Source organism: Stegostoma tigrinum, chromosome 11, assembly GCF_030684315.1.
Source record: "Stegostoma tigrinum isolate sSteTig4 chromosome 11, sSteTig4.hap1, whole genome shotgun sequence".
Taxonomy (NCBI): Eukaryota; Metazoa; Chordata; class Chondrichthyes; order Orectolobiformes; family Stegostomatidae; genus Stegostoma; species Stegostoma tigrinum.
The window spans coordinates 61,531,877-61,555,360 of record NC_081364.1 but is presented as its reverse complement, the minus strand read 5'-3'; the positions used below and the strand labels follow the sequence as shown (position 1 = coordinate 61,555,360).

Here is a 23,484-nt window from a genome sequence, read left to right as displayed (position 1 = left end):
GCAAAACTCAAATCAATGGGTCACGGGGGGCAAACTGGTTGGAGTCATACCTGGCACATAGGAAGATGCTCGTGGTTGTTGGAGGTCCGTCATCTCAGCGCCAGGACATTGCTGCAGGAGTTCCTCACGTTAGTGTCCTAGGTCCAATCATTTTTAGCTGCTTCATCAATAACCTTATGCTGCAAGGATTGGTGCTGGGACCACTGTTATTTGTCATTTATATGAACAATTTGAATGAGAATGGGGCGTGGTTACTAAGTTTGAGGATGACGCCAGAATTGGTGGCATATTGGACAGTGAAGAAGGTTATCTAAGAGTACAATAAGATCTTGATTAGCTGGCCCGTTGGACCAATGAGTGGCAGAATTAGTTTAATTAGGATAAATGTGAGGTGTTGTGTTGTGGTTAGATAAACTAGGGCAGGACTTACACAGTTAATGGTTCAGCCCCAGGAAATGTTGTCGAACAGAGATAGCTAGGGATACAGGTACATAGTTCCTTGAAAGCAACGCCATAGGTAGACAGTGTGGTAAAAAAGGCATTTGGCATGCTTACCTTCATTAATCAGAGCAGTGTGTACGGGAATTAGGACATCATGTTACAGCTGTACAAGACATTGGTAAGGCCACATTTTAAGTACTATGTACAATTCTGGTCACTTTGCTATAGGAAGAATATTACTAAACTGGAAAGAGTGCCAATGAGATTTACAAGGATGTTAAGGAAACTGGAAGCTTTGATGTATAAGGAAAGGATGGACATGCTGGGACTTTATTCAATAGAGTATAGGAGGTTGAGAAGTGATCTTATGGAATCATAGATTCTCTACAGTGTGGAAGCAGGCCATTTGGCCCATCAAGTCCACACCAATCCTCCAAAGAGCATCCCACCCAAACCCACCGCTCCACCCCCAACCTATCCCTGTAACGATGCATTTCCCATGGCCAATCCACCTAGCCTGCACATCTTTGAACTGTGGGAGGAAATCCACACAGCCACAGGGAGAATGTGCAAACTTCACAGACTGAGGGTGGAATTGAACCTGGTCCCTGGCACTGTGAGGCAGCACTGAGTCACCATGCCACCCAAAAGGTTTATAAAATCATGAGGGGTATAAGTAAATATAAAGTGACTAGCCAAGGGTAGCAGAGTCCAAAATTAGAGGTTTAAAATGAGAGGGGAAAGATTTAAAAGGTTAGCGAGTTTTGAGAAGATTTGTAGCTCAGGTTGAGTTTCTGGATGTAAGTTTGCTTGTTGAGCTGGAAAGTTCGTTTTCAGACATTTCGTCACCATTCTAGGTAACATCATCAGTGAGCCTCCGGTGGTGTTATGTCCCGCTTCCTATTTATGTGTTTAGGTTTCCTTGGGTTGGTGATGTCATTTCCTGTGTTGGTGATGCCGTTTCCTGTTCTTTTTCTCAGAGGATGGTAGATTGGCTCCAAATCAATGTGTTTGTTGACGGAGTTCCGGTTGGAATGCCATGCTTCTAGGAAATCTTATGCGTGTCTCTGTTTGGCTTGTCCTAGGATGGATGTGTTGTCCCAATCAAAGTGGTGTCCTTCCTCATCTGTGTGTAAGGATACTAGTGATAGTGGATCATGTCTTTTTGTGGCTAGTTGATGTTCATGTATCTTGGTGGCTAGCTTTCTGCCTGTTTGTCCAATGTAGTGTTTGTCACAGTTCTTGAAAGGTATTTTGTAAATGATGTTTGTTTTGCTTGTTGTCTGTATAGGGTCTTTTAAGTTCATTAGCTGCTGTTTTAGTGTGTTGGTGGGTTTGTGGGCTACCCTGATGCCAAGTGGTCTGAGTAGTCTGGCAGTTCATTTCCGAGATGTCTTTGATGTAGGGGAGAGTGGTTATGGTTTCTGGGCCCGTTTTGTCTGTTTGTTTGGGTTTGTTGCTGAAAAATCAGCGGACTGAGTTCATTGGGTACCATTCTTTTTGAATATGCTGTATAGGTGATTTTATGCTTTATAGGTGATCAGCGATGCCCACAACAGACTCCGTAAATACAACCGGGAAATTTCCCGCCAAAAAACTTTACGCACTAACGCGACAGACCATGAATGGACAGACACAGTACAACGAGCCATAGACATTAGTCAACAGCAAACACAGAAAATGAAAAAACTAGACCTGCAGAAAAAACTGGACAAACTCACACAAAATAACAACACACGGCAGCCTGTGTTCATTGGGTACCATTCTTTTTGAATACGCTGTGTAGGTGATTTTCTTCTGCTCTTCGTAGTTCCACTGTGCTGCAGTGTGTGGTGGCTGGTTGGAATAATGTTCTAATGCAGCTTCGTTTGTGGGTGTTGAGATGGTTGCTCCTGTAGTTCAGTATTTGGTCCGTATGTGTTGTTTTCCTGTAGATGCTGGTTTGAAGTTCCTCATTGGCTGTTCACTCTACTGTGACATCTAGGAATGGCAGTTTGTTGTTGTTTTCTTCCTCTTTTGTGAATTTTATGCCAGTAAGGGTATTATTGATGGTCTTGAAGGTTTCCTCTAATTTGTTTTGTTGAGTGATGACAAAGGTGTCATCCACGTAGTGGACCCAAAGTTTGGGTTGGATGGTTGGCAGAGCTGTTTGTTCGAGTCTCTGCATTACTGCCTCTGCTAAGAACCCTGATATCGGAGATCCCATGGGTGTTCCGTTGGTTTGTCTGTAGGTTTTGTTATTGAAAGTGAAGTGGGTGGTGAGGCATAGGTCCATTAGCTTGATGATGATGTCCTTGCTGATGAGGTTGGTGGTGTCTGGTGTATGTGTCTTCGGTTCTTCTCATAGTGTAGGCAGTGTTTCTTTGGCCAGGTTGATGTTGATGGATGTGAACAGGGCTGTTACGTCAAAGGAGACCATTATTTCATCCTCTTCTATCTTGGTGTCTTTGGTGCTCAGGAATTTTTGGGTGGAGCGAATGGAGTGGCGTGAGTCTTCTACTAGGTGTTTTAGTCTTTGGTGTAGTTCCTTGGCTAATCTGTAGGTTGGTGTTCCAGGTAGCGAGACTATGGGTCTGAGGGGGGCTCCTGGTTTGTGAATTTTGGGTAGTCTGTAGAAGCATGGTGCGTTGGATCCATCTGGTTTCATTTTTTTGGAAGTGTCTCTTGTTTATTTCTCCAGACTTTTTGGAGTTTTTTGAGTAAGGCTGTGATTTGGTTCTCTAGTTGTGGGGCCGGGTCTATTGCTACCTGTCGGTAAGTGTCGGTATCCGCAAGTAATGCGTTCGCTTTCTCAATGTAGTCTGGTTTAAAATGACTCAAGCGTCCTTTGTCTGCAAGTAGGATAACGATGTTTTTATCTTTTTTGAGTCATTTTAGTGCTTTCCTTTCTTGTGTATTGAGTGTGTTTCCTTTCTTTTTCCTGCTTAATGTTGGTGCGACTGTCTGTCTGATGGTTTGCTGGATTTCTTCTGTGAGTTCGTTGTCTTTCAATGTTGTTTCTAATGCTGCTGAGAAATCTTTCTTGCCCGCATCCCGGAAGTTGCAATTTTATCCTCTTACTAAGACGGCTTTTTCAGTGTCTGTTAATGGTCGGTCAGATAGGTTTTTTATCCATGCTTCTGTGTTGTTATTTTGTGTGAGTTTGTCTAGTTTTTTCTGCAGGTCTAGTTTTTTCATTTTCTGTGTTTGCTGTTGACTAATGTCTATGGCTTGTTGTACTGTGTCTGTCCATTCATGGTCTGTCGCGTTAGTGCGTAAAGTTTTTTGGCGGGAAATTTCCTGGTTGTATTTACGGAGTCTGTTGTGGGCATCGCTGATCACCTATAAAGCATAAAATCACCTATACAGCATATTCAAAAAGAACGGTACCCAATGAACACAGTCCGCCGATTTCTCAGCAACAAACCCAAACAAACAGACAAAACTTGCTCAGAAACCATAAACACTCTCCCCTACATCGAAGACATCTCAGAAATGACTGCCAGACTACTCAGACCTCTTGGCATCAGGGTAGCCCACAAACCCACCAACACACTAGAACAGCAGCTAATGAACTTAAAAGACCCTATACAGACAACAAGCAAAACAAACATCATTTACAAAATATCTTGCAAGAACTGTGACAAACACTACATTGGACAAACAGGCAGAAAGCTAGCCACCAGGATACATGAACATCAACTAGCCACAAAAAGACATGACCCACTATCACTCGTATCCTTACACACAGATGAGGAAGGACACCACTTTGATTGGGACAACACATCCATCCTCGGACAAGCCAAACAGAGACACGCACGAGAATTCCTAGAAGCATGGCATTCCGACTGGAACTCCATCAACAAACACATTGATTTGGAGCCAATCTACCATCCTCTGAGAAAAAGAACAGGAAATGGCATCACCAACACAGGAAATGACATCACCAACCCAAGGAAACCTAAACACACAAATAGGAAGCGGGACATAACACCAGCGTTTCACCGGAGGCTCACTGATCATGTTACCTAGAATGGTGACGAAATGTCTGAAAATGAACCTTCCAGTTCAACGAGCAAACTTACATCCAGATTTAAAAGGTTTCTTGTGGGATAACCTTTACACAGAAGGTGGTTTGTATGTGGAATGAACTGCCAGAGGAAGTGTTAAATGCAGGTACAGTCACAACATTTAAAAGAGCTTTGGACAAGTACATGAATCGGAAAGGTTTAGAGGGAAATGGGCCAACCCCAGTCAAGTGGGACTAGTTTAGATTTGGAAGCTTGCTTAACATGGACAGGTTGGACTGTTTGTATGCTGTATTACTCTATGACAAAGTGGCCCACTTGATTGGCACCACTTCCACAAAGATCAGCTCCCTCCACCACCGACCTCATTAGCAGCAGTGTGTACCACCTCCAAGATGCACTGTAAAAATTTACCCAAGATCCTTAGACAGCACCTTCTAAACCCACAACAAGGGCAGAATACATTGGAACGCCTCAATCTACCAGTTCCCTCCAAACCACTCACCATCTTGATTAGGAAATATAGTGCTGTTCCTTCAAAGAGGGTAGAATCAAACTCCCAGAATTTTATCCTCATGTCTTTGTGGATGTACCTTCAGCAAACGACCCAGAACTGTTCACAGTATTCCAGTGGTTTCTTTGTCATGGCCCAGAGGATACTATGCATGATGATCAATAACAAAGGAAAAATAAGAATGTGGAAGGGAGCATTCTGCCTCTTTGGTCTAACTGAATCTGGAGTTGAATAAACAACCAGAAATTTCTTGCATTTCTGTAAATGATATACAGGTGTCAGGAGTGTTGCTATTGGATCTGCAACCAAAAGCTTCCAAGTCTCATCACCACTCGTCTCTGACTGATTCTGTCAGTGTGACTTCATCACATTGGTTGGTGCACTCGTATTCAGACCTATAGAGAACAGATGAGGTGGGAGAATGTACACAGTCTGCAGCTAAAATTAGAATGATACAGAGACGATTAGCATGGCCCCTGCACAAGGATGACAAACCTACGTCAGGAGTACTGTGTACAGATTTTGTCTCCTTATTTAAGAAAGGATATAAATGTGTTAAGTCTCCTGTGGTGCCATAGTAGAGTCTCTACCTCTTGGCCAGGAGGCTTGGGTTCAAGTTCAATCTTCTCTAGAGGTGTAGTCATAATATCTCTGAACAGGTTGATTCAAAAATGTAAAATGTAAATGTGTGAGGAGCAGTTTGTAGAAGGTTCACTGCTCCTTTGCCTGACCTGGAGTGCTGTTTTTACAGTGTAACTGGAGTTTAATGAAATAGGGAGTTAGATGAAAGAGTGGGGAGGTGATCAGTCCCTCTTTTCCTCTCATCAGTTAGTACTTTCTGCTCTTATAAAATATAAGTAAGATATTAGAAATAAATTGGAGCATGAAGGGGAAAGTATGTCCTTAAGAAACTCTTACAGCACAGACTGTCAGAGGTTAGAGAGAGGGAGTGAATCTGGCAAGGAGCAGCAGGAAAACTTCCAAAGGAGCTGCACAGTGTTATCTTCGCTCAATCCAGGCGTTGAGCTCCTTAGATGATGTCAGGAGTGAAACTGAACAAGTGGAATCTGCAGATTGGGTGAGTACAGACAGGGAGTATCTATATTAATATAATAGCCTACAATTTGTAAAGATTTTATTTTGTCATTTAAAGTTCATATAGGCTATAATTTATTTTGACAAGGCCATTGGAAGAAGGGCCCTAAATAATTGATATTATTTTGATTTTACGAGAGGTTTAATTCACAAAGGTAAGTCATGACCACTAGGCAGCAGTGCAAGAACACCCTTTGGCCATTCCCCTGTGAAACAGATTTAGTACTTTGGATACTGTTGGTGGGAAATGGCTTTTCGGGAAAAACCAATAACAGGTGAATTCATTACCTCATGGTTGGTTCTGCTGTACAGGAGAGGACGAGAAAGTGTGGGAATGCAGTGGTCACATTCAATTGCAGAGGGACTAGATAGGTGTTTCTGTGGCTGCAAACAAGACTGCAGATTGGTATGTTGCCTTCCTGGTGCTAGGGTAAAGCATGGTTACAGGACATTCTGCACTGGAAGGGAGAACAGCCAGTGAGTCGTGATACACATTGGTATCAATGACTTTGGTTAAAAAAATGGAATTATATCCTAAAAGCAATTTGTAGGGAGTTAGGAAGTAAGTTGAAAACTAGGAACTCAAAAGCAGTGATGTCCGAATTACTACCAGTGCATGTATTAGTAGAAATAGGAGGATATATCGAATGAGGATGTGGCTGGAGAGCTGGTGCGAGAAGAGGGTCTTGGGTTCCTGGGACATTGGAACCAGTTCTGGGGGAGGTGGGACCAATACAAACTGGACGGGTTACAGCTGGGCAGGACCAGAACTGATATTACAGGGGGAAATATTTGCTGATGTGGTTGGTCTGGATTTTAATTAGAATGGCAGGGGCAGCTATAAAATAACGTACAGTAAAATACAAAAGTGGTAGACAAGGTGATCAAGGGCAAAAGGCAAATACAAAAGTTAGGATGATTAAAAATGGCTAAAAGGCAAGCGTAAAGGCTTTGTACCTTAATGCACAAAGTGTTCAGGATAGGATAGACAAATTAACAACACAAATGGAGTTATAGCCATTACAGAAACATGGTTACAAGGAGATCAAAACTGGGAGTTTCTCATTCCGGGATATTTGACCTTTCAGAGAGACAGATGTGATGGAAAAGATGGTGGGATAGTACTGTTGATAAGAAATGAAATGAGGACAGTTGTGAGGTTTGGATGATGTAGGCTCCATTTCGGTGGAGGTAAAAAGAATAGCAAGCGAAAGAAGTGGAAGTAATGTATAGACCCTCAAGCAGTAACCACACAGGAAAGGGTATTGATTATTGGAGCATATAAAATGAATAGAGCGATAATTATGGCTCACTTTAATCTTCATGTTGATTGGGTTAATCACATTGGAAAGGACAACTACTCATTCATATAGTGCATTTGGGAAAAAAAGAGTTTTCTAAAGCAATATATCATGGAGCCAAACGGGGAGTAGCCTATCTTGCACCCGGTAATGGGTAATGAGGCAAGTTTAATAAATTACTTCTGAGTTAAAGATCCTGTGAGAAGTAGCAATCATAACATGATAGAATTTAATATTTAGCTTGACAGTGAGAAACTTGGGAAACAGCTGTTTTTAACTTACATAAAGGGAATTACAATGAAATGAGGATAGAGTTAGCTAAAGTTAACTGGGCAGATATATAAACAGGAATGACAGCAAGCAAATAGTTGCAAACATTCAGGGAGAGATAAACCAACAATGGCTAATCAAGAAATTTGAGGAGAGTATAGAGTTGAAAGGAAAAGCATATAAGGAGGTCAAAGTCAGAGATAGCTAGTTAGTGACTGAAATAAATCCAGAATCCAGCAAAGGAGGACTAAAAAGATAATAAAGAAAACAAAAATAAACTTAAGGCAAACTAGTGAAGAGTTTAACATCTGAAAAATAGAGTTTCTTTAAATAAGGGAAGGGAAAAGAGAGGTCAAAGTGACTGACTAATGTATTTGAATTTTATGAGCAAGTCACAACCAGAGTGGATAGAGGGGAACCAGGAGATGAGTTGTATTTAGACTTCTAGAAGGCTTTGGACAAGGGTGTGACAGGGTAATTGTTGACAGGATGATTCCCTCATGAGCAAGTCTAGCACCAGATGGTATAGTCTCAGAATAAGGCAACACTAATTTAAGACTGAGATGAAGAGGAATTTTTTCTGTTCAGAGCCTTTGGAACTCTTCACCACAGAAAGCTGTGGAGTCAGAGTCCTTTTGTATATTTAAGGCTGAGATAGACTTTCGATCAGAAGGGTTACAGTGAAAGGACAGGGAAGTAGACATGAGAAATATTGGGCCAGTTGTGATCCTATTGAATGTGGAGCAGGCTTGAGGGGCTGAAAGGCATCACTAGCAGCACCTTGTAGAGTTGCAGGAGGACTTCCCTGCTCTTATACTCTAACCATCTTGAAATGAAGGCCAACATTCCATTAGCCTTCCTGGTAATCTACTCACCCTGTGTGCTAGCTTTCTGTGTGCACAGAAAGCTTGGGGATCTACAGGTCCCCGTAAGTCCCTTTGTGTTTCAGCTTTCTGCCAGCTTTTCTCCATTTAAATAATATTCTGTTCCTATTTCTTATTGTCATAAGAACTGTGTGTACCTGAGATGTGGGAGTATTCTATAAGGAAAGGGTGAGGAAGCTGGCCTGTATCCACTGGAGTTTAGGAGAATGGTGGATGGTCCTATTGTGACACACAAGATCCTGAAATGACTTGACAGAGTGGATGCTGGAATGTTTGGCTGAATCTCACCATATTTTGGCAAATTGAGTTTCATGGAAGGTTTCTCTTGGTGAGGCTGAGCAAGATTCCTCATGCAGTTGTCCCCAAAGGTGCACTCTCATCCAATGCAGGCCCTCTTGTCTCCGACTTGCTGTAGCTGCAGTCATCACAGGATATCTGGGAATTCCTGGTGCTGGCCTCATATGTAAAAGGCTGTTATGCACCCTGACAAGTGTTGGCACACCATTGTAGCATTCTGTGACTCCAGCTTTTCATCCCAGGCATGGCTGGAAAGGACAAATTGGTGGCACACTTTGGGAGAACCCTGTGTTCAGGGTTTGAGTGAAGATTTGTAGCTCAGATGCTGGTTGTAGATGTTGGTGTGTTTGCTAAGCCGGGGTGGTTTGATAGCAGATGTTTCATCCCCTTACTAGGTGACATCCTCAGTGCTGTGGAGTCGCTTGTGAATGCAGTTGTCTTGTGCCTGTTTGAATTTATATGGCCTGGTTTTTGCTGCTTCATGTAGGTGCCAGTTCGGGCTGTACGTTGAATTAGATCTGATGAACCAACCATTACAATGTGTTTGTTGATGGAGTCTGCAGATGAATGCCAAATCTACAAGAATTCCCATGTTGACCTCTGCTTGGCTTGTCCTATTCACTTGTCAACTTGGCCAACACTACTGTCATTGGATAAGTCACACAGGACAACCAGGGAATTCTTGGAAGCTTGACATTCATTCACGGACTCCATCAACAAACACATTGAATTAGACCTGATGTACCAACCATTACAACACACAGCCGGAACCAGCACCTACCAGAAGCAGCAAAAACCCCAAACCACAAGACAATAGCACTGAGGGTGTCACCTAGTATGAGGGCAAAACATTTACTATCAAACCTCCCAGCTTGGTGAACACACTAACATCTAGAACCCTGCACATTTCAGTCTGAACAGGGAACACGGTGACCCTCAGTCTGTACCGAGAACACTGCATACCTCAGTTTGTACCGGGAATCCCACATATCTCAGTCTGTACAGGGAACCTTGTGTACCTCAGACTGTGCCAAGATCCTGTGTACTTCAGTCTGTTTCCGGAATGCTATTTACCCCGGGTTTCACGCCCTTGTGATTTAAAATCTAACACCACCAACTGTCTGCTGTCTCCAATTTCACACCCCCCCCCCTTTTATATGTCAACAGAAACAGTGAATGCTGGCTAACTCTTCTGTCAACGGGAGCATTGAGATTAGCTTGTTGCATTCATCTCATCACTACGCTTTCCTGAACAAATTTCTGGACATTTTCAGGTTGAGATCTCTTCCCCTGAGATGGGGGCTTGTGGCCATTTGTGGACCAGCTGTGAGCAAGAACTGCCTGACCAGATTGTCACCATCAATATTGAGATCAGATAATGAAATGAAGAAAAGTCTGAAACTGAGGAGAAAAATAAATCAGCCAGACACCAGTCCCAGAGGAAAGGGAAGCCATTTTATTTGATTAGTGAGAATTAATGTCCTCTCTGATCAACGGATTGGTGCAGATGACATCAAATTACATCACAGAAGATCCAATCAGATGTTCTACCATCAATGACATCATCAGACAGTACAGATAATAATCCAATCAGAAGATCAGCATCAAACATCACTAAAGGACAGCCTATTAAAAGCCCTGCAGCCGCTTGGTACAGTGAGAACCAACCAAGTGCAGAGCTCGGTGCTACTAGTCTATCCAATCAGGAAGGTAATGCCATATACCATTGTGGTGTGCGTGGGGATCTGTTAATTCTCTTGTTGCCCTATACATGTCTTATTTTACAAAATATACATTTCAGGTTGCAAAAGGAAAGTGCAGTGCCATTACATAGGAGGGGACCTTCAATCCCAACCACACACATGGATGTGGTAATAATTCATATCCTCAATAAACTGTGTGAGACAGGCTTGCTGTGGATGACCGTGGGTAATCTGGGTCTTTTTGATCTGGGTGAAAGATTATGTATGCCTTTTAGGGAATGCAATACTTTGGTTTCTGGGTTCTCTCAGGTTTATTTTTGAGAAAGCAGGAACTACCTGCTCTGACTTCACCCAGAGACATTTGCAAATACCAAGCGGTAGTGCTTGCCTTTGAATCAGGGCTTCAGTTCAGTACTGATGGAGTGCTTTGCAGATTTCACATGAAATGCAAAATCATGGCTCTCTTAGTTCAATCTGAAAACTTCAACAGCACTTTTGGCAGAAGACAGGAGTTCTACCTTATATCCTGGCCTACGTTCAATGACATCACTGTACAGTTATATGTTCATTTACTTCATTGCTGTTTGGCTGTTGCATTTTCTTACATCCAATAGGGCACTACACTTCAAAAGTATCAGGTAGAATGTGAAGTGCTTTCTGAGGAAGTCATTAAGAAATGTATGTTGTGTCTTCATCCTGACAGAAGTGCAAGGGAAGGAAAAAATGATGGGCAGCACATAAACAGTGTTGTGATAGGGATGGATATCATTAAAGGTGAACAATTTATGATGTTTGTGGGGTGCAGCTGTCCCCCAGAGCAGATACTGCATCTGTCTCCATCGCAACAGTCTGGTATTTTTAATGTCACCTTTTGACAAAACATGCTGAAGGTGCTGCATAAACAGAAGTATTGTTTATATTTTGGGAGTCAAGTGGGCCCCTTCACCTGGTGATCTGGGCACTTTGAAACAGCAGAAGCTTGATGAGAAAGATCCTTTTTCCAAATGGCATGATAACATGCCCATGTATAATTACCTCACCAGTCTGATTTCCCAGGAAGAATTGCTCAAACAGAAGCTGGTTTGGTGATAATGGCTGTAAAGTCAAGAGCACATTGTTGGTGTGATGCTGGTTGAGTGATGGACGATGAACATGATCTTCTTCAACTTGTGTCATGGGTTGTTTTTACACTCTCATGTAACACACGTTAAGACCAGCATTTAGTGCCTCACTTGAAAGATAGCACACCTTCGGTGCTGCACTCTAACATCAGCCTATAATATGGGATGAAGATCTGAAATGTCTAACCTACGCAAACTGCATTAATTAATGTTATAACCTTCAATAATGTGTGAGAGAGACACACAACGTAGAGGGATAAAAGAGAAACTTGTTCCAAGTCTGTGTTTTCTAGGACTTTTAACAGAAACTACTCTGTCACTGAACTTTGTCAAGCTCCCAATTCATTGCTGAGTTGAAACACGGTCTGGCACAATAGTGGCGGTGTTCCCACCTTTATGCCAGAAAATCTGAGTTCTCGTCCCACTTTCCTCAGGGATGTTCCTGAGCAAGAGGACTAAAAATAATTACAATGTCCATGCCCATGCTGGGCTTTCTTAGGAAGGAAATGAGGAGGTTGACAGTATGTAAATCAGAACTCAAGACATTTTGAGGCAACATTCAAGTTAGCACTTTGGATCTCCCTTTACGGAAAGGGCAAATAAAGAAACAATTGGGATTGAGACCCCTTCTGAGAGTCTAATGCTCAGTGGCTAAGCGCAGGCTGAAAGTGGTTGCAGGAACTAGGCAGGGTAACTTCCAAGGATTGCATGTTAATTGTTAGTATGGTATACTAGCAATGTAATAAGGGAGAGGAAAACTCCCAACTCTGTGGAAGTGCCATGATTTCCCTGTTTAGTCAGGAATGAGAATGCATCTTATTTCACCCCTCAGTGATTCCATACAACTGGAATTTGCTCATGGACAATTCAGCACTGTAAGGTTGCACACACTGGGAAATTTGTTGTGGTCCAGGACCACTTGTACTGCACATTGGATGCAAGCCCTTATAACAAATCATTCCTCCAATCCAGTTTCATTTGAAAGTGGTTGCTGCTTTTTTGCCAAGACCTTTGTTGAAGACCAAACATAAAAAGCCAAACGACGAGGGATGTGTTGGACATTGTTTGCCAAATCTACTCATCCTTTTCTCCTTCTGCATGCATCTTCTGGTTGTACAGAGCGCTGTGGCATGGGCCTTATTTCAAAAAATTCTGTATATGTGAAAAGGAAGCCACAGAAGTAAAGGGTGTAAGTATGTAAGAGTCTCACCCCATGCAATATCAGTGCTAGGGTTGGTTGAGCAGTACTGTTGTGAATATATCAAATCAATAACTATTCTTATACTTATAGAAGTTCCTGGGCGAAGATGTATTTAAATCACTGAAGCAACCAGATCAGGTTGAGAGAGCACTGCATAAAGCGTACAACACCCTAAGCCTTATTATTAGGGCCACAGGGAGACAAGAAAAGTAGTAATGCTGGACTTGTACAAGACATTAATTTGACCTCGGCTGGAGTATTTCATCCAATTCTGGGTTCCACACTTTAAGGAGGATGCGAAGGCGAAAAGATTCTGAAGAATAGTTCAAGGAATGAGGAACTTCCAATATGAAAAGTGGTTGGAGCAGTTAGGACCATTCTGCTTGAAGAAAACTAGCAGAAAGGAGATTTGACCACGGTGTTCAAATCATGAGAGGGCAGCACAGACTAGGACAATGAGAAACATTTCCCAATTTCTGGATGGAGTGAGAATGAGAGTTCACAGGTTTAAAAAGTAATCGATGAAAGAAGTAAAAAAGTGATTATGTGGATGGGTGGTCAATGCTGGCCCACCCGGGGATAGCAGCCTCTTGTGAAGGAATTAAAAATATGAGGAGCTTTCTCACACACCGAGTGGTTCAGGTCTGCAATGCCCTGTGCAAGAATGCGTGGAGATTGATTCAATTGAGGCTTTCAAAAGGGAATTAAACTGTTGTCCAAATAGCAAGAACATGCTGGGAGAATGGCCTCCTTCCGTGCTGTAACAATTCTGTGATTGTATAAAATGCGCAGCATGGCAAAACCCTGAAAGACACAGCAGTGCAGGCCATTTGGCCCATCTTGAATGGGTCTTTACTTAGAGAAAGCTGTTAAATTATTCCTTACTGATTTCCCTGCTCTTCCTCAAGAGCCCTGCCATTTTCTCTTTTGTGTAGAGCCAATTCTCTATTTGAAAGTTACAACTGAATTTGTTTCCACGGGCCTTTCAGGCAGTGCATTCCAGCTGTGTGCAAAATTATATTGTCATTTGCCTCCTGGTTCTTTCACCAAGGAGGATGAGAAGGAGAAAACCCAGTTCCTTCAACAAAAGGTGCCATTAATTTAATCTGTTCTTCAGGCAGGCTCCCACTGGCAATGAATACAGACAGTCCAGTTGCTTGCGGCTCTACACATTTCTGTTGGCTCAAAATCAAGACCCTACTCTGCTTGCCTTAGACTATGAATGAACAAGCATCATAAATGAGGGACCAGAATGAGATGCAAACATGAGCCAGCTAGTGGTTTCCAACCACAAGACATAGTTTTGACCTAGGTGTGACTGGAACAGAATACTTCTCATTCTGTGATGACAGCATCATGCATTCCCAGATTGGTATATGCGAGAGAGGCTATAAGGTAGAATAGTCCTTACAGCAAATCCTAATTAAAGTCTTCTTACACTCCACTAGAGACTCCACTACAGCCTAGAAGGAAGTCCGTTTGCAGATGGAGTGAAACCGCCTAAATATCTTCCATTTAAATAGAACATTAAAGAGGAGTCAGAAGAAATGTTTGCTAAAAAGATGTTGCATGTAAAGATAAGTATGCATTGTTAAGCCTCACACTATCTTGTGGTTACACACGATGGCCTAAGAGACCGTTCCTACCATCTTCAGGGGTGACAATGCCCCCTGAAAACTCCTGAATAAAGTTCAGAGTCCTCAAACCGCACCACAGGGCTCATCAATATCGAGACTGGTCAGCCGAAACTCTCCAAAATTGATTGTTGCTGTGTGAAAGGGAGAATTGCACCAACGGGGCACACGTTGTATTGAGTTATGTGTCTTGTTCATCATTGCCCATCCATGCGGCTCCTGTATCGCTCAGGTTGAAGTGGGGGGGAGGGGGGGAGGGGGGGGGGGGAAATCCAGAGCCATGTTTAAAGAGCTGCTGGAGAAGACCTCATTAACTGCCACCATAGCAGTTGGAGAGCAAGTACTGCATAATCATAAAGAGTGTGGAAACAGGCCATTCGGCCCATCGTTAAAATACCACCTCTTCCCCAAAACAGCATCCACCCATCCTGTAACCCTGCATTTCCCATGGCTAATTCACCTAGCCTGCACATCCCTGGACTCTTATGGGCAACTTAGCATGGCCAATCCACCTGACCTGTTGGATGTGGTTGCAGTGGTTCAGTCCACTGTTGGATTGGCCAGTCTGTTAAGAACATAACCTCAGGAGCCTGGAGAAGGTTGTTTGGGGGAGTCGAAAGTGCAAAGCTGCAGAGTGATGGTATGGCAGAATTAATGACAGGAATAAGAATGTTAAATTGTCCCTGTTGTTCATGCCAGAACTTATCACCTTCCCAGGTACAGTGTGTTCCGGTTATTCCGAAGCAGTATGTTTTGATGGTGAGTTCACTCCGAAGGCGCAAGGGATGAAATAACCAGCAAATGGCAAAAAGCAACATGCTCTCTGCTCGTGTGCCAGCTCTGGCATTCAGTTGGACAAAATAAAAAATGAATTCCAGACACAGGAGGAACAAATCCCAGTTCTCCCCCTCTCAGACTTTGACTCTGGACATAACAGAATGAGGCTGGGAAAGATATCGCTGAGCATTGAGAAGGTGGAGGAATGTAGAGAAGCAAATTCCTTTTTGTAAAAAAAAAGCAAGTCTGTTTCACATATAATATAAAACAAGACCAACAAGACTTTTTATATAACACAGAATATGAACAAACTTCTTAGAGACGGAAAAAAACCCATCTATTCACATTTCCAAAAGAATAAAATGTCCATGTCTGAAGGATATTTAAAAAAATAAATTAGAAATCAATGGAGTTTAATTAACACAGAAGTGAGATTACTGTTAACCTCCATGTATGTGGAGGGACATCACTCCATACAGTCACTACATCATTTACCATTTACAAGTTAGACATTTGCATTGTGATTAACATCAAGCTACTTAGCTACTAAGTGCAAAGTCTTGGTGAGTGGAATCGTCTAATCCTATCTCCTCTTGATTTGAAAACAGTCAACTGTTTGTTAGACATAACTTACAGCCTATTTTTGATCGCTATGAACACTATGTACGAGACTACAACAGGCAAGAGAAACTCCGAGGCAGCTTACCTATGAGAAAGAATGCTTGTTTTGTGGAATACCATCTTTTGGTAGTTTCTCACCTCCCCCCATACATATGAGAATGGCAATGTAATGGCTAATGGACATTATAATGTTATATTGGAGGACGATCTACAAGATAGCCTGGGTCAATAATACAGATGCACATGAGCTCAAATTCTCTTGTGACAGAGGTTGAATGAATTCTTCTTAATATAGAATAGAGACGGTTTCTATTAACTATATCATGAATTATTTTAAAAGTCCAGTTGGGTCACTGATGTCCATTGGAGAAGGAAACCTGCTGTTTTTAACCAGTTTGGCCTCTACGTAACTCCAGTCCTACACCCATCTGGGTCAACTGCCTGAAGCGGCACAGCAAGCCACTTAGTGGTGTCAAGCTGTTTCTCAAGAGGTTGTGCTCCCACCACCTTGCTAGGGCAGATCATGACTGGCAAGAAATTTTGGGCACACCAGAAATCCCCGATTTGGACAATGAATTAAAATAAATGCGTTTTTCTTCCCTTGAGAGCTCAAAACATCTCCTGTAAATCGCTTCATTATACAGGCAGGACTCCGGTTGGTAAAAGCAATGACTAGAGTGGAACCCAGGCCTTCTGATCAAAGTGATCCCACCCACCCCACCCCCACAGATACTGGCCAAGTCTGTGGGGTTTAGTTGATTTCATTTGGAGTGGTATTTGGAACCCTCGGCTGCTGTGTCCAAGCCTTCTTGTGAGAACATAATAAAAGTCCAGATTCAAAAAAAAATCTTTCAGCTCAATCTGCCCACTATCCTTTGCTGTCCCACTGAATCCTACATCCCCTCACTTTCTTACTGAAGCTATGTTTTAAATTCAAACTTTTTAAAAACATTTCTTCTGCATATTTATTAACTGACTTGGTGAACAAACACTTCCTGGTCTCCTTGTGAATTCTCTTACATTCAACTGAAGTCAAATTTACACTTTCTGACCCTAAGTTTAAAATGATGGTTTCCTTCGCTTGAACTGTTTGATATTGCAATAATCTCAGCAAGGATCCAACCCCCACCCCACCCTTATCTTCTCTCTTTCTGGACCATCCAATTCAAGTTTCTCCAAATTCAATGATTCCAGACTCCTCATCTTCTCTAATGAACATCAGTGGTTTGATGCCAAGGTGACTAAATTTGATCAGCTTTAACTGGCTTGACGAACACCAAGGATAGCCCCAGATATTTGTTCTGTACAGTCTCTATTATATAGTCACACAATTTTACAGCACAGATGGAGATCTTCCATTGTGCTAGTCTTTGAAAGTTCCAATTCACTTCATCTACTCTTTTCACTTGGATCTGAATGTTTTCCCTTTTAATACAAGTCCAGTTGCCCAAAATTACTCTGATGAAGGGTCTAGGCCCGAAACGTCAGCTTTTGTGCTCCTGAGATGCTGCTTGGCCTGCTGTGTTCATCCAGCCTCACATTTTATTATCTTAGCCCAAAATTACTATTGAATCTACACCCACCACATCCTTCAAGCAGCACAGCCCAGATCAGTACACCTCTTAACGTTAAAACAAAATTATTTCCTCCTCCTCTCCCTTGGTTCTTTTGCTAATTGCCCAAACTACAAACAAAAAGATTTAGCACTGTGAACACCCTATTAAAAATAGCCCTTGAAGGAGATAAATGCCAGCTTCTCTTCCTTCCAGTCATTTTGTTAATTGCTGCATTAGAGATTTTACATGAGATATCAGTGGATATGATGTTGGGTGATTTTAACAATGGGCAGATTCAGACACAGGTCACAAATCGTCAATGAGTCTCCAATCAGCAAGGTTTCCCTATTGCAAACTGAATTCAGGCAATTATGTATTTACATGGTCCAATACAATCTCATCAGTTTAGTTGCTCAGATTCTTTGGCACCCTGCCTGACACTGGAATCTTTATGGGGGCAGAAGTGCCACGTAAAGCATTAAAGATTACTGTTGTATAGGTCTGTCACCAGAAGCCACAGAACACGTTAGTAATACAATCAGAGAGGAAGCTGTACCATCAATCCCTCCTCCATCCTTCCAACCCTCCTCCTCTGTCTTCCTGATATCGGCTGCAGGGAGTTGTTTGAATTTTCACACAGGAATGGTCAACTGGGTCAGGAACCGAAGCTCCTGGACCATGTAGGAGTTACCATCAGGGGAACTGTATCCCAGAAGGAAGTAGTACCTATGGGACCCCATCTCAGTAAGAATCACTCCAGTTGGACCATGCCCCAGCAGAAGTCATCAACTGTGAAGGCGAGCGGGGATGGGGGGGGGACACATCTTATCCACTGTCCCAGATCTTTACTGAGGTTCTGTTGTCAATCACAGACCTGAGCAGGTTTGATGATTTGTGTAGGTTTGTTTGAATGCTGGTGTCCGAGTACATGAACATTTATGGGAACTTCTATAATTTGTAGCAGCCCTAGCATTGTTGACAGATGTAAAAGAAATGCCCTTGCCCTGCATTCCCACCCTCTCCAGAAATGGGTTGCTGAATGATCTCTTTTAACTGCTACACATGCTCCGTCCGCAACTCGCTTCTTCCCTGGGCCTTTGCTTGTTTATACAAATGTTATGTGTCTTAACTTCTTCCATTTCTGACAAAACAGCAGCAACCTGGAACATTAACTCTGTTCCTCTTTTCACAGATACTGTCAAAGCTGCTGAGGTTTCACAGCACTTTCTGTTTTTAGCTCAGATCTCCAGCATCTGCAGTCCTTTGCCTGTCTGTTGATCCACACATCCTGCTCTAATGCTTTTTGCTTGAGGCTCCAAGGTCAATTTTGTGCTTATCAGTCTTAAAACAAGCTTGATTGAGAGTTGAAAATGACATTTTCTTTAGAACACAGCAGTCAGGTGGGAGTCAGCTCAGGCTGAATACTCTGCAACACTATCCATTCTGGAGTCCTGTAGCCCCACTGTGATAAAAATTGGTCTCTCTCTCTTTCTCTTTAGACACTTGCCTGTCTGTTGGATTCCCTGGGAATGTTTTTTGTCAGCTCAGCACTGAGTTACAGAAACAGATTTGTACTACCATATTCCTTCCTGTTGACAAAGTCCAATGCATCCAAGCCTGAAAGTAACTCCAGAGACTCACCTAAAGATCCGCAAAATTGAGAATACTACCCTCTTACTCTCTATAGGCTGATGGTTTGACCCATAAAGGACCTCCATCAAGAGAGACAAAAGCTAAATGTGCCGTCCAATGTGAAAACCATACATAGAAAGCAGAATGTTCTGCTGATGCCTGTATGTACTGAGCTACTGTCAAGTGACCCTGGTGGAAACCCACATTTTGCACCACATGGCCTTAAAGAAGGATGTTACCTTCCACTTTTTGTATATCCAACTGCACGTATCACACAGGCCACATCAGCCTCACTTATTATCTTCCTTCACCAATATGGCAGACACTGCACATGCTTCTTGTCATGATCAATGCTTGATCTTATTCCACCATCGGCCCCGTGTGTAAACTCAGATTTGTGGCCTTTCTGGTTCAGACAGATGAAGGCAGGGCCGACAACAACGGGGCAGGAAAGCATCAGCCAGGGTTCCGCAGAGCATACTGTAGGCGTTAACGTAGCTCCCCCTGGTTGATGCTGGAGGTTCTGCTGATTGCCTCCACTGGGGATTGGCAGTAGACTTTAGTGTCCCCTGCCAACCTACAGACAAAGTCAAAGCAGGGAGGGCACTTCTGCAATGAAGGGTGGTGACCCTGTTACATGACAGCTCATGGATCTGTGTGTGGTCTGAGGGTGGGTGATAGTGAGCTGAACTTGAAATGGCACATGTGCAGAAATTGTTCCTGGTTGTGAACTGTAGAGATGGGCATTCGCACAAGTATGCCACAGGATGCTGGGAGACAGCATGAAAACACGCAGTATGCATTGCTAATCCTATGGGATTATTCTGGCATTTCCAGGATTAATCTTCAGGTCTGAGGAGATCCAGGAAGCAGAAATGTTAGTTGAATTATGAAAATAAATTGTTCATTCTCAACTGAGGTGGGAAGGAGGCGTGGTCTCAGGGCTCTTTTGCGAGGGATGGGCTGTTAACAGCAGAAGGCCGTAAGATCAAATTTCCAGGAATATTTACAACTAGGGTGGCAATCCTTCATGCAATAGATTTCTCCTTAAATCTACTGAATGACACCCAGAATGAAAGCAGGAGTCGTGATGAACAGCTCTGCGCTGCTCAGGGAGATCCCTGTCTGATTATCTCTCCTCTTTTTAAAGACACTCCTCAAAACCTCTCTCTCTCTCTGTCTTTGAGCAAGTTTTTGCCAACCAGTCCTAGCATTGCTCTTCTACAGTAGTGTCAAATATTATCTGTTTACATTACTGTTTAACATAGTAAAAACACCTCACAGTGTTTGCGATGACTATCGAGAGACAGAAATACTGAGTCAGTACTGTGACCTTGTTGTGGTACAAAGCGATTATCATTAGGAATCATGCTAATGGTGTGTGGTGGTAAAGGGGAAGGAGTGAGAAGCACCTCTGTGTTGGCTCACAGATGAAAAATCAAATGAAATATTTTTATATCAGTCACTTCAGATGTGTTAAGACACATCTCCTGACATACAGGTAGTCACACCACCACTACACTACAAGAAACCCCTCTGAAAAATCATAAGCTGAGAGAAAACAGTTTTCTCAAACAGCGTAAGATGTCTTTTACAAAATGACATTTCCACCTGCAGTTTACTAGTATGTTCTTCAATTGGTAGCAGCTAACAACTTAGAAACTGGACAGCGCCATTCAAAATCATTCAATCTATTCCATTAGATCACCACTGATTTGTATTTTAACTTCTGCAACTTGCCTTGATTCCGTAACACAAGCTGACAAAAGTCTGTCCCTCTCCATGTGAATTTTATTTGCTCCCATTATCCATAAACTTTTGTGAGGGAGGGAGTTCCAGGTTTCTGTTTGTCTTTGTGCGACAACTTGACTGTAAATCTGACAACAGTCAAGAGCTCAGTGCATCACAGGACAAATCTGCCTGCTTAACTGGCACCCCATCCAGCAAGCTTGAACTTTCACTCTCTGCACCACCGATGCTGAGCAGTAGCACTGTGTACCACCTACGGAATGTACAGCAGCAACTCACCAAGACTTCTTTTTACCTGATACATGGGGACACCACCATCTGAAAGTGCTCCTCCTTCGCTGTCATTGGGTCAAACCCTGGAATTCCCTCCCTAATGGCATTGTGGGTCTGTTTACAGCACGTGATCTCAAAAAAGGCAGCTCACTACCACCTTCACCAAGGCAATAAATTCTGGCCAAACCAGTGACGCCCAAATCTCATGGCAGAATAATTCTTTTTTAATAAATGCTTTCCAAATACTCTAAAAAGTTATAATTGAGTGTTTACAACATATCACTGTCACATCCTGTGCTACTGAAGCCAGATGTGGTCAGTGCAGTGGTCAACAAATCTCATAAACCTGGAATAATGGTGCTGAGGTACCCAAGTTCGGCAGTACTCTTGGCCTCAATGTCCCTCAGCTAGTAGGTGGTGGTTAGGGCATCATGAGCAGCACTACTGCCCATCCAGCCACACACACACACACACACAATGGATAAACACACGTGCTGATTACACAACAGTCTCCACAGTCAAACTGTCTATACTAATTCACTCGCTGTCCAGGAAGAGAGCTGAATGAGATAGTGGAGGACCAGCACTCGCTCCCAACATGGGTCAACTCTTGGGAACAAACGCCCACAAAAAAAGAACACAGTCGCATAGCCATCCCAGCTTGAATAGAGAAACACAGACCGGGGGACACTTCTTTGTCCCACATTCGTAATGTGGGGAAAAAAGATCAGTGACCAGCTAAAGTTCACTTTCCATCCATCCACTTCAAAATTTGCCACCCTGTAGTCTTTACACATTTAGTGTGAACAGTGTTTGCAATGTAAATTTGTTGTTTCAATACTGAATTGGTGGGGGAGGAATGTGTATTGAAGATACCCTGTTACCTTTCACCTTTGAGGGTACTTTTCCCCACACTGGGCACTCGCAACAGCTAGGGTTAGCCATAAAGAAATTATCAATCCACATCCCATCCCCCAAAATAGCACACCCTCCCACTCCAGCATATACCGAACCATAATGACAATGTGTATTTGTCAAGTGAGATGATGGGATTTCAAATGTCACGTAGTCCCTTTGCCTGTTTTAGTAACACTTTGTACATCGAAAACATCTTCTTACAAAAAGAATACTACATTGATTAATTCACAAAAGGTAGGATAAGTTAAACTACATATTTTAACCACAGACTCTGCCTAATTTCCATATTATTGTTATGCTGCATTGAGTAACAACTGCATTATTTATTAATTATTGAACTGTAATACTGTGCTACAATATTTATACTTCGCCTCCGCTCACTGAAGCAGCAGCAGGACCGAGGTTTTATTTGTCCTCCTCTATGTACATACACGTCGATCCCAGGTGCAGGACGAGTTTGACCTGCAGCATGAAACCTGAACAGTCGGACGAGTGGGCCCCCCACAGGGCAAAAAAGGCCTAACTCCAGGCCTACGCGGCTAACCTTCTTCAGTCACGGCTCAACAGCAAGCCGCGACAATGCATCCTCCTTTTCTTTTTACTCCTCCTCCTCTGCTCTCCCCTTTTTTCTTTTCCTTGTGTCTGCCCTTCACTCACATGAAGACAATCCCCTGGTATTGCTTGGTTGGCAGCTCGCCTGAGCTCACGGAAGAAAGGGTTGGTGTCCCAAGTCACCCTGAAATGGAGTCCTTTTCTTTATATTTATATATCTATTTTTGTGTGGATATATTTTCCAGTGCTGACTTGTTGCTATGGGCAACCCCCGTTTCACTAGGAGAAATAACTGCTGCATGTTTACTTCAAGTATATATATCTTTTTCTTATTTTTTTAAAAAAAGGAAGGGAATAAAGCAGTTCTAATCTTGGAAGGCTTCCTTCCTGTATCCAGGTGGCATTCCAGACTGGATGTTAGGCCCAAGACCCTCCCAGCCAAGTAGGCCAAAGCTGCCTCCTCTGTCATGGGTGTGTGAGAGAGAGAGAGAGAGAGAGAAGCCAGGCCGGCTCAGGTCACATGGTGCCCGACTTGTCTGATGCGCCGTTAGGAAACACCTTCTCAGTGGGGGTGAGGGCCGGGCTGCCTAACCCGGAGCTGCTGCCGCTGCTGCTGGAGCGGTGCTGGATCACAGGCCTGGCGGGCCTCGTGGGCGGGGGCCGGAGCTGCGAGCCTGCCAGCCTGGCCGACAGGGCCGGCTTGAAGGTGGTCATCATCTCGCTGGATGAGCTGGAGCTGCGCCTCATGGCGGCGTCGGGGTCACGGATAACGATGGTGTGGAGTGGGCTGGCTGGCTCAGAGTTGATGGCACCTGGCTGCGGGTTCTTCATCTGCTCCAGGGTGTCGAGCACCACATCGGGGGCTTGCTTCACTGTGTTCTGCCTCTCCAGCTCGCGCAGCTCGTTGAGCGCGGTGCTCATGGTCTTCTCAATGTCCT

General features: G+C 43.2%; 1 protein-coding gene and 1 non-coding gene across 5 annotated transcripts in view; one reads left to right on the top strand and one right to left on the bottom strand.

Moving 5' to 3' along the window:
- Positions 1–5,381: 5,381 nt before the first annotated feature.
- Positions 5,382–5,486, top strand: LOC125460626 (U6 spliceosomal RNA). Its single transcript, XR_007249297.1, has one exon. It is a non-coding gene; the product is annotated as a U6 spliceosomal RNA (small nuclear RNA).
- A 4,758-nt stretch (positions 5,487–10,244) lies between these two features.
- Positions 10,245–23,484, bottom strand: part of srgap3 (SLIT-ROBO Rho GTPase activating protein 3) — a 237,063-nt gene continuing 223,823 nt past the window's right edge. For all 4 annotated transcript variants that reach the window (XM_048548214.2, XM_048548213.2, XM_048548218.2 and 1 more), the window contains one exon: positions 10,245–23,482. In XM_048548214.2, the coding sequence (XP_048404171.1) occupies positions 23,063–23,482 (420 nt within the window). In that variant the 3' untranslated portion in view covers positions 10,245–23,062. The remainder of the gene's footprint in view (positions 23,483–23,484) is intronic.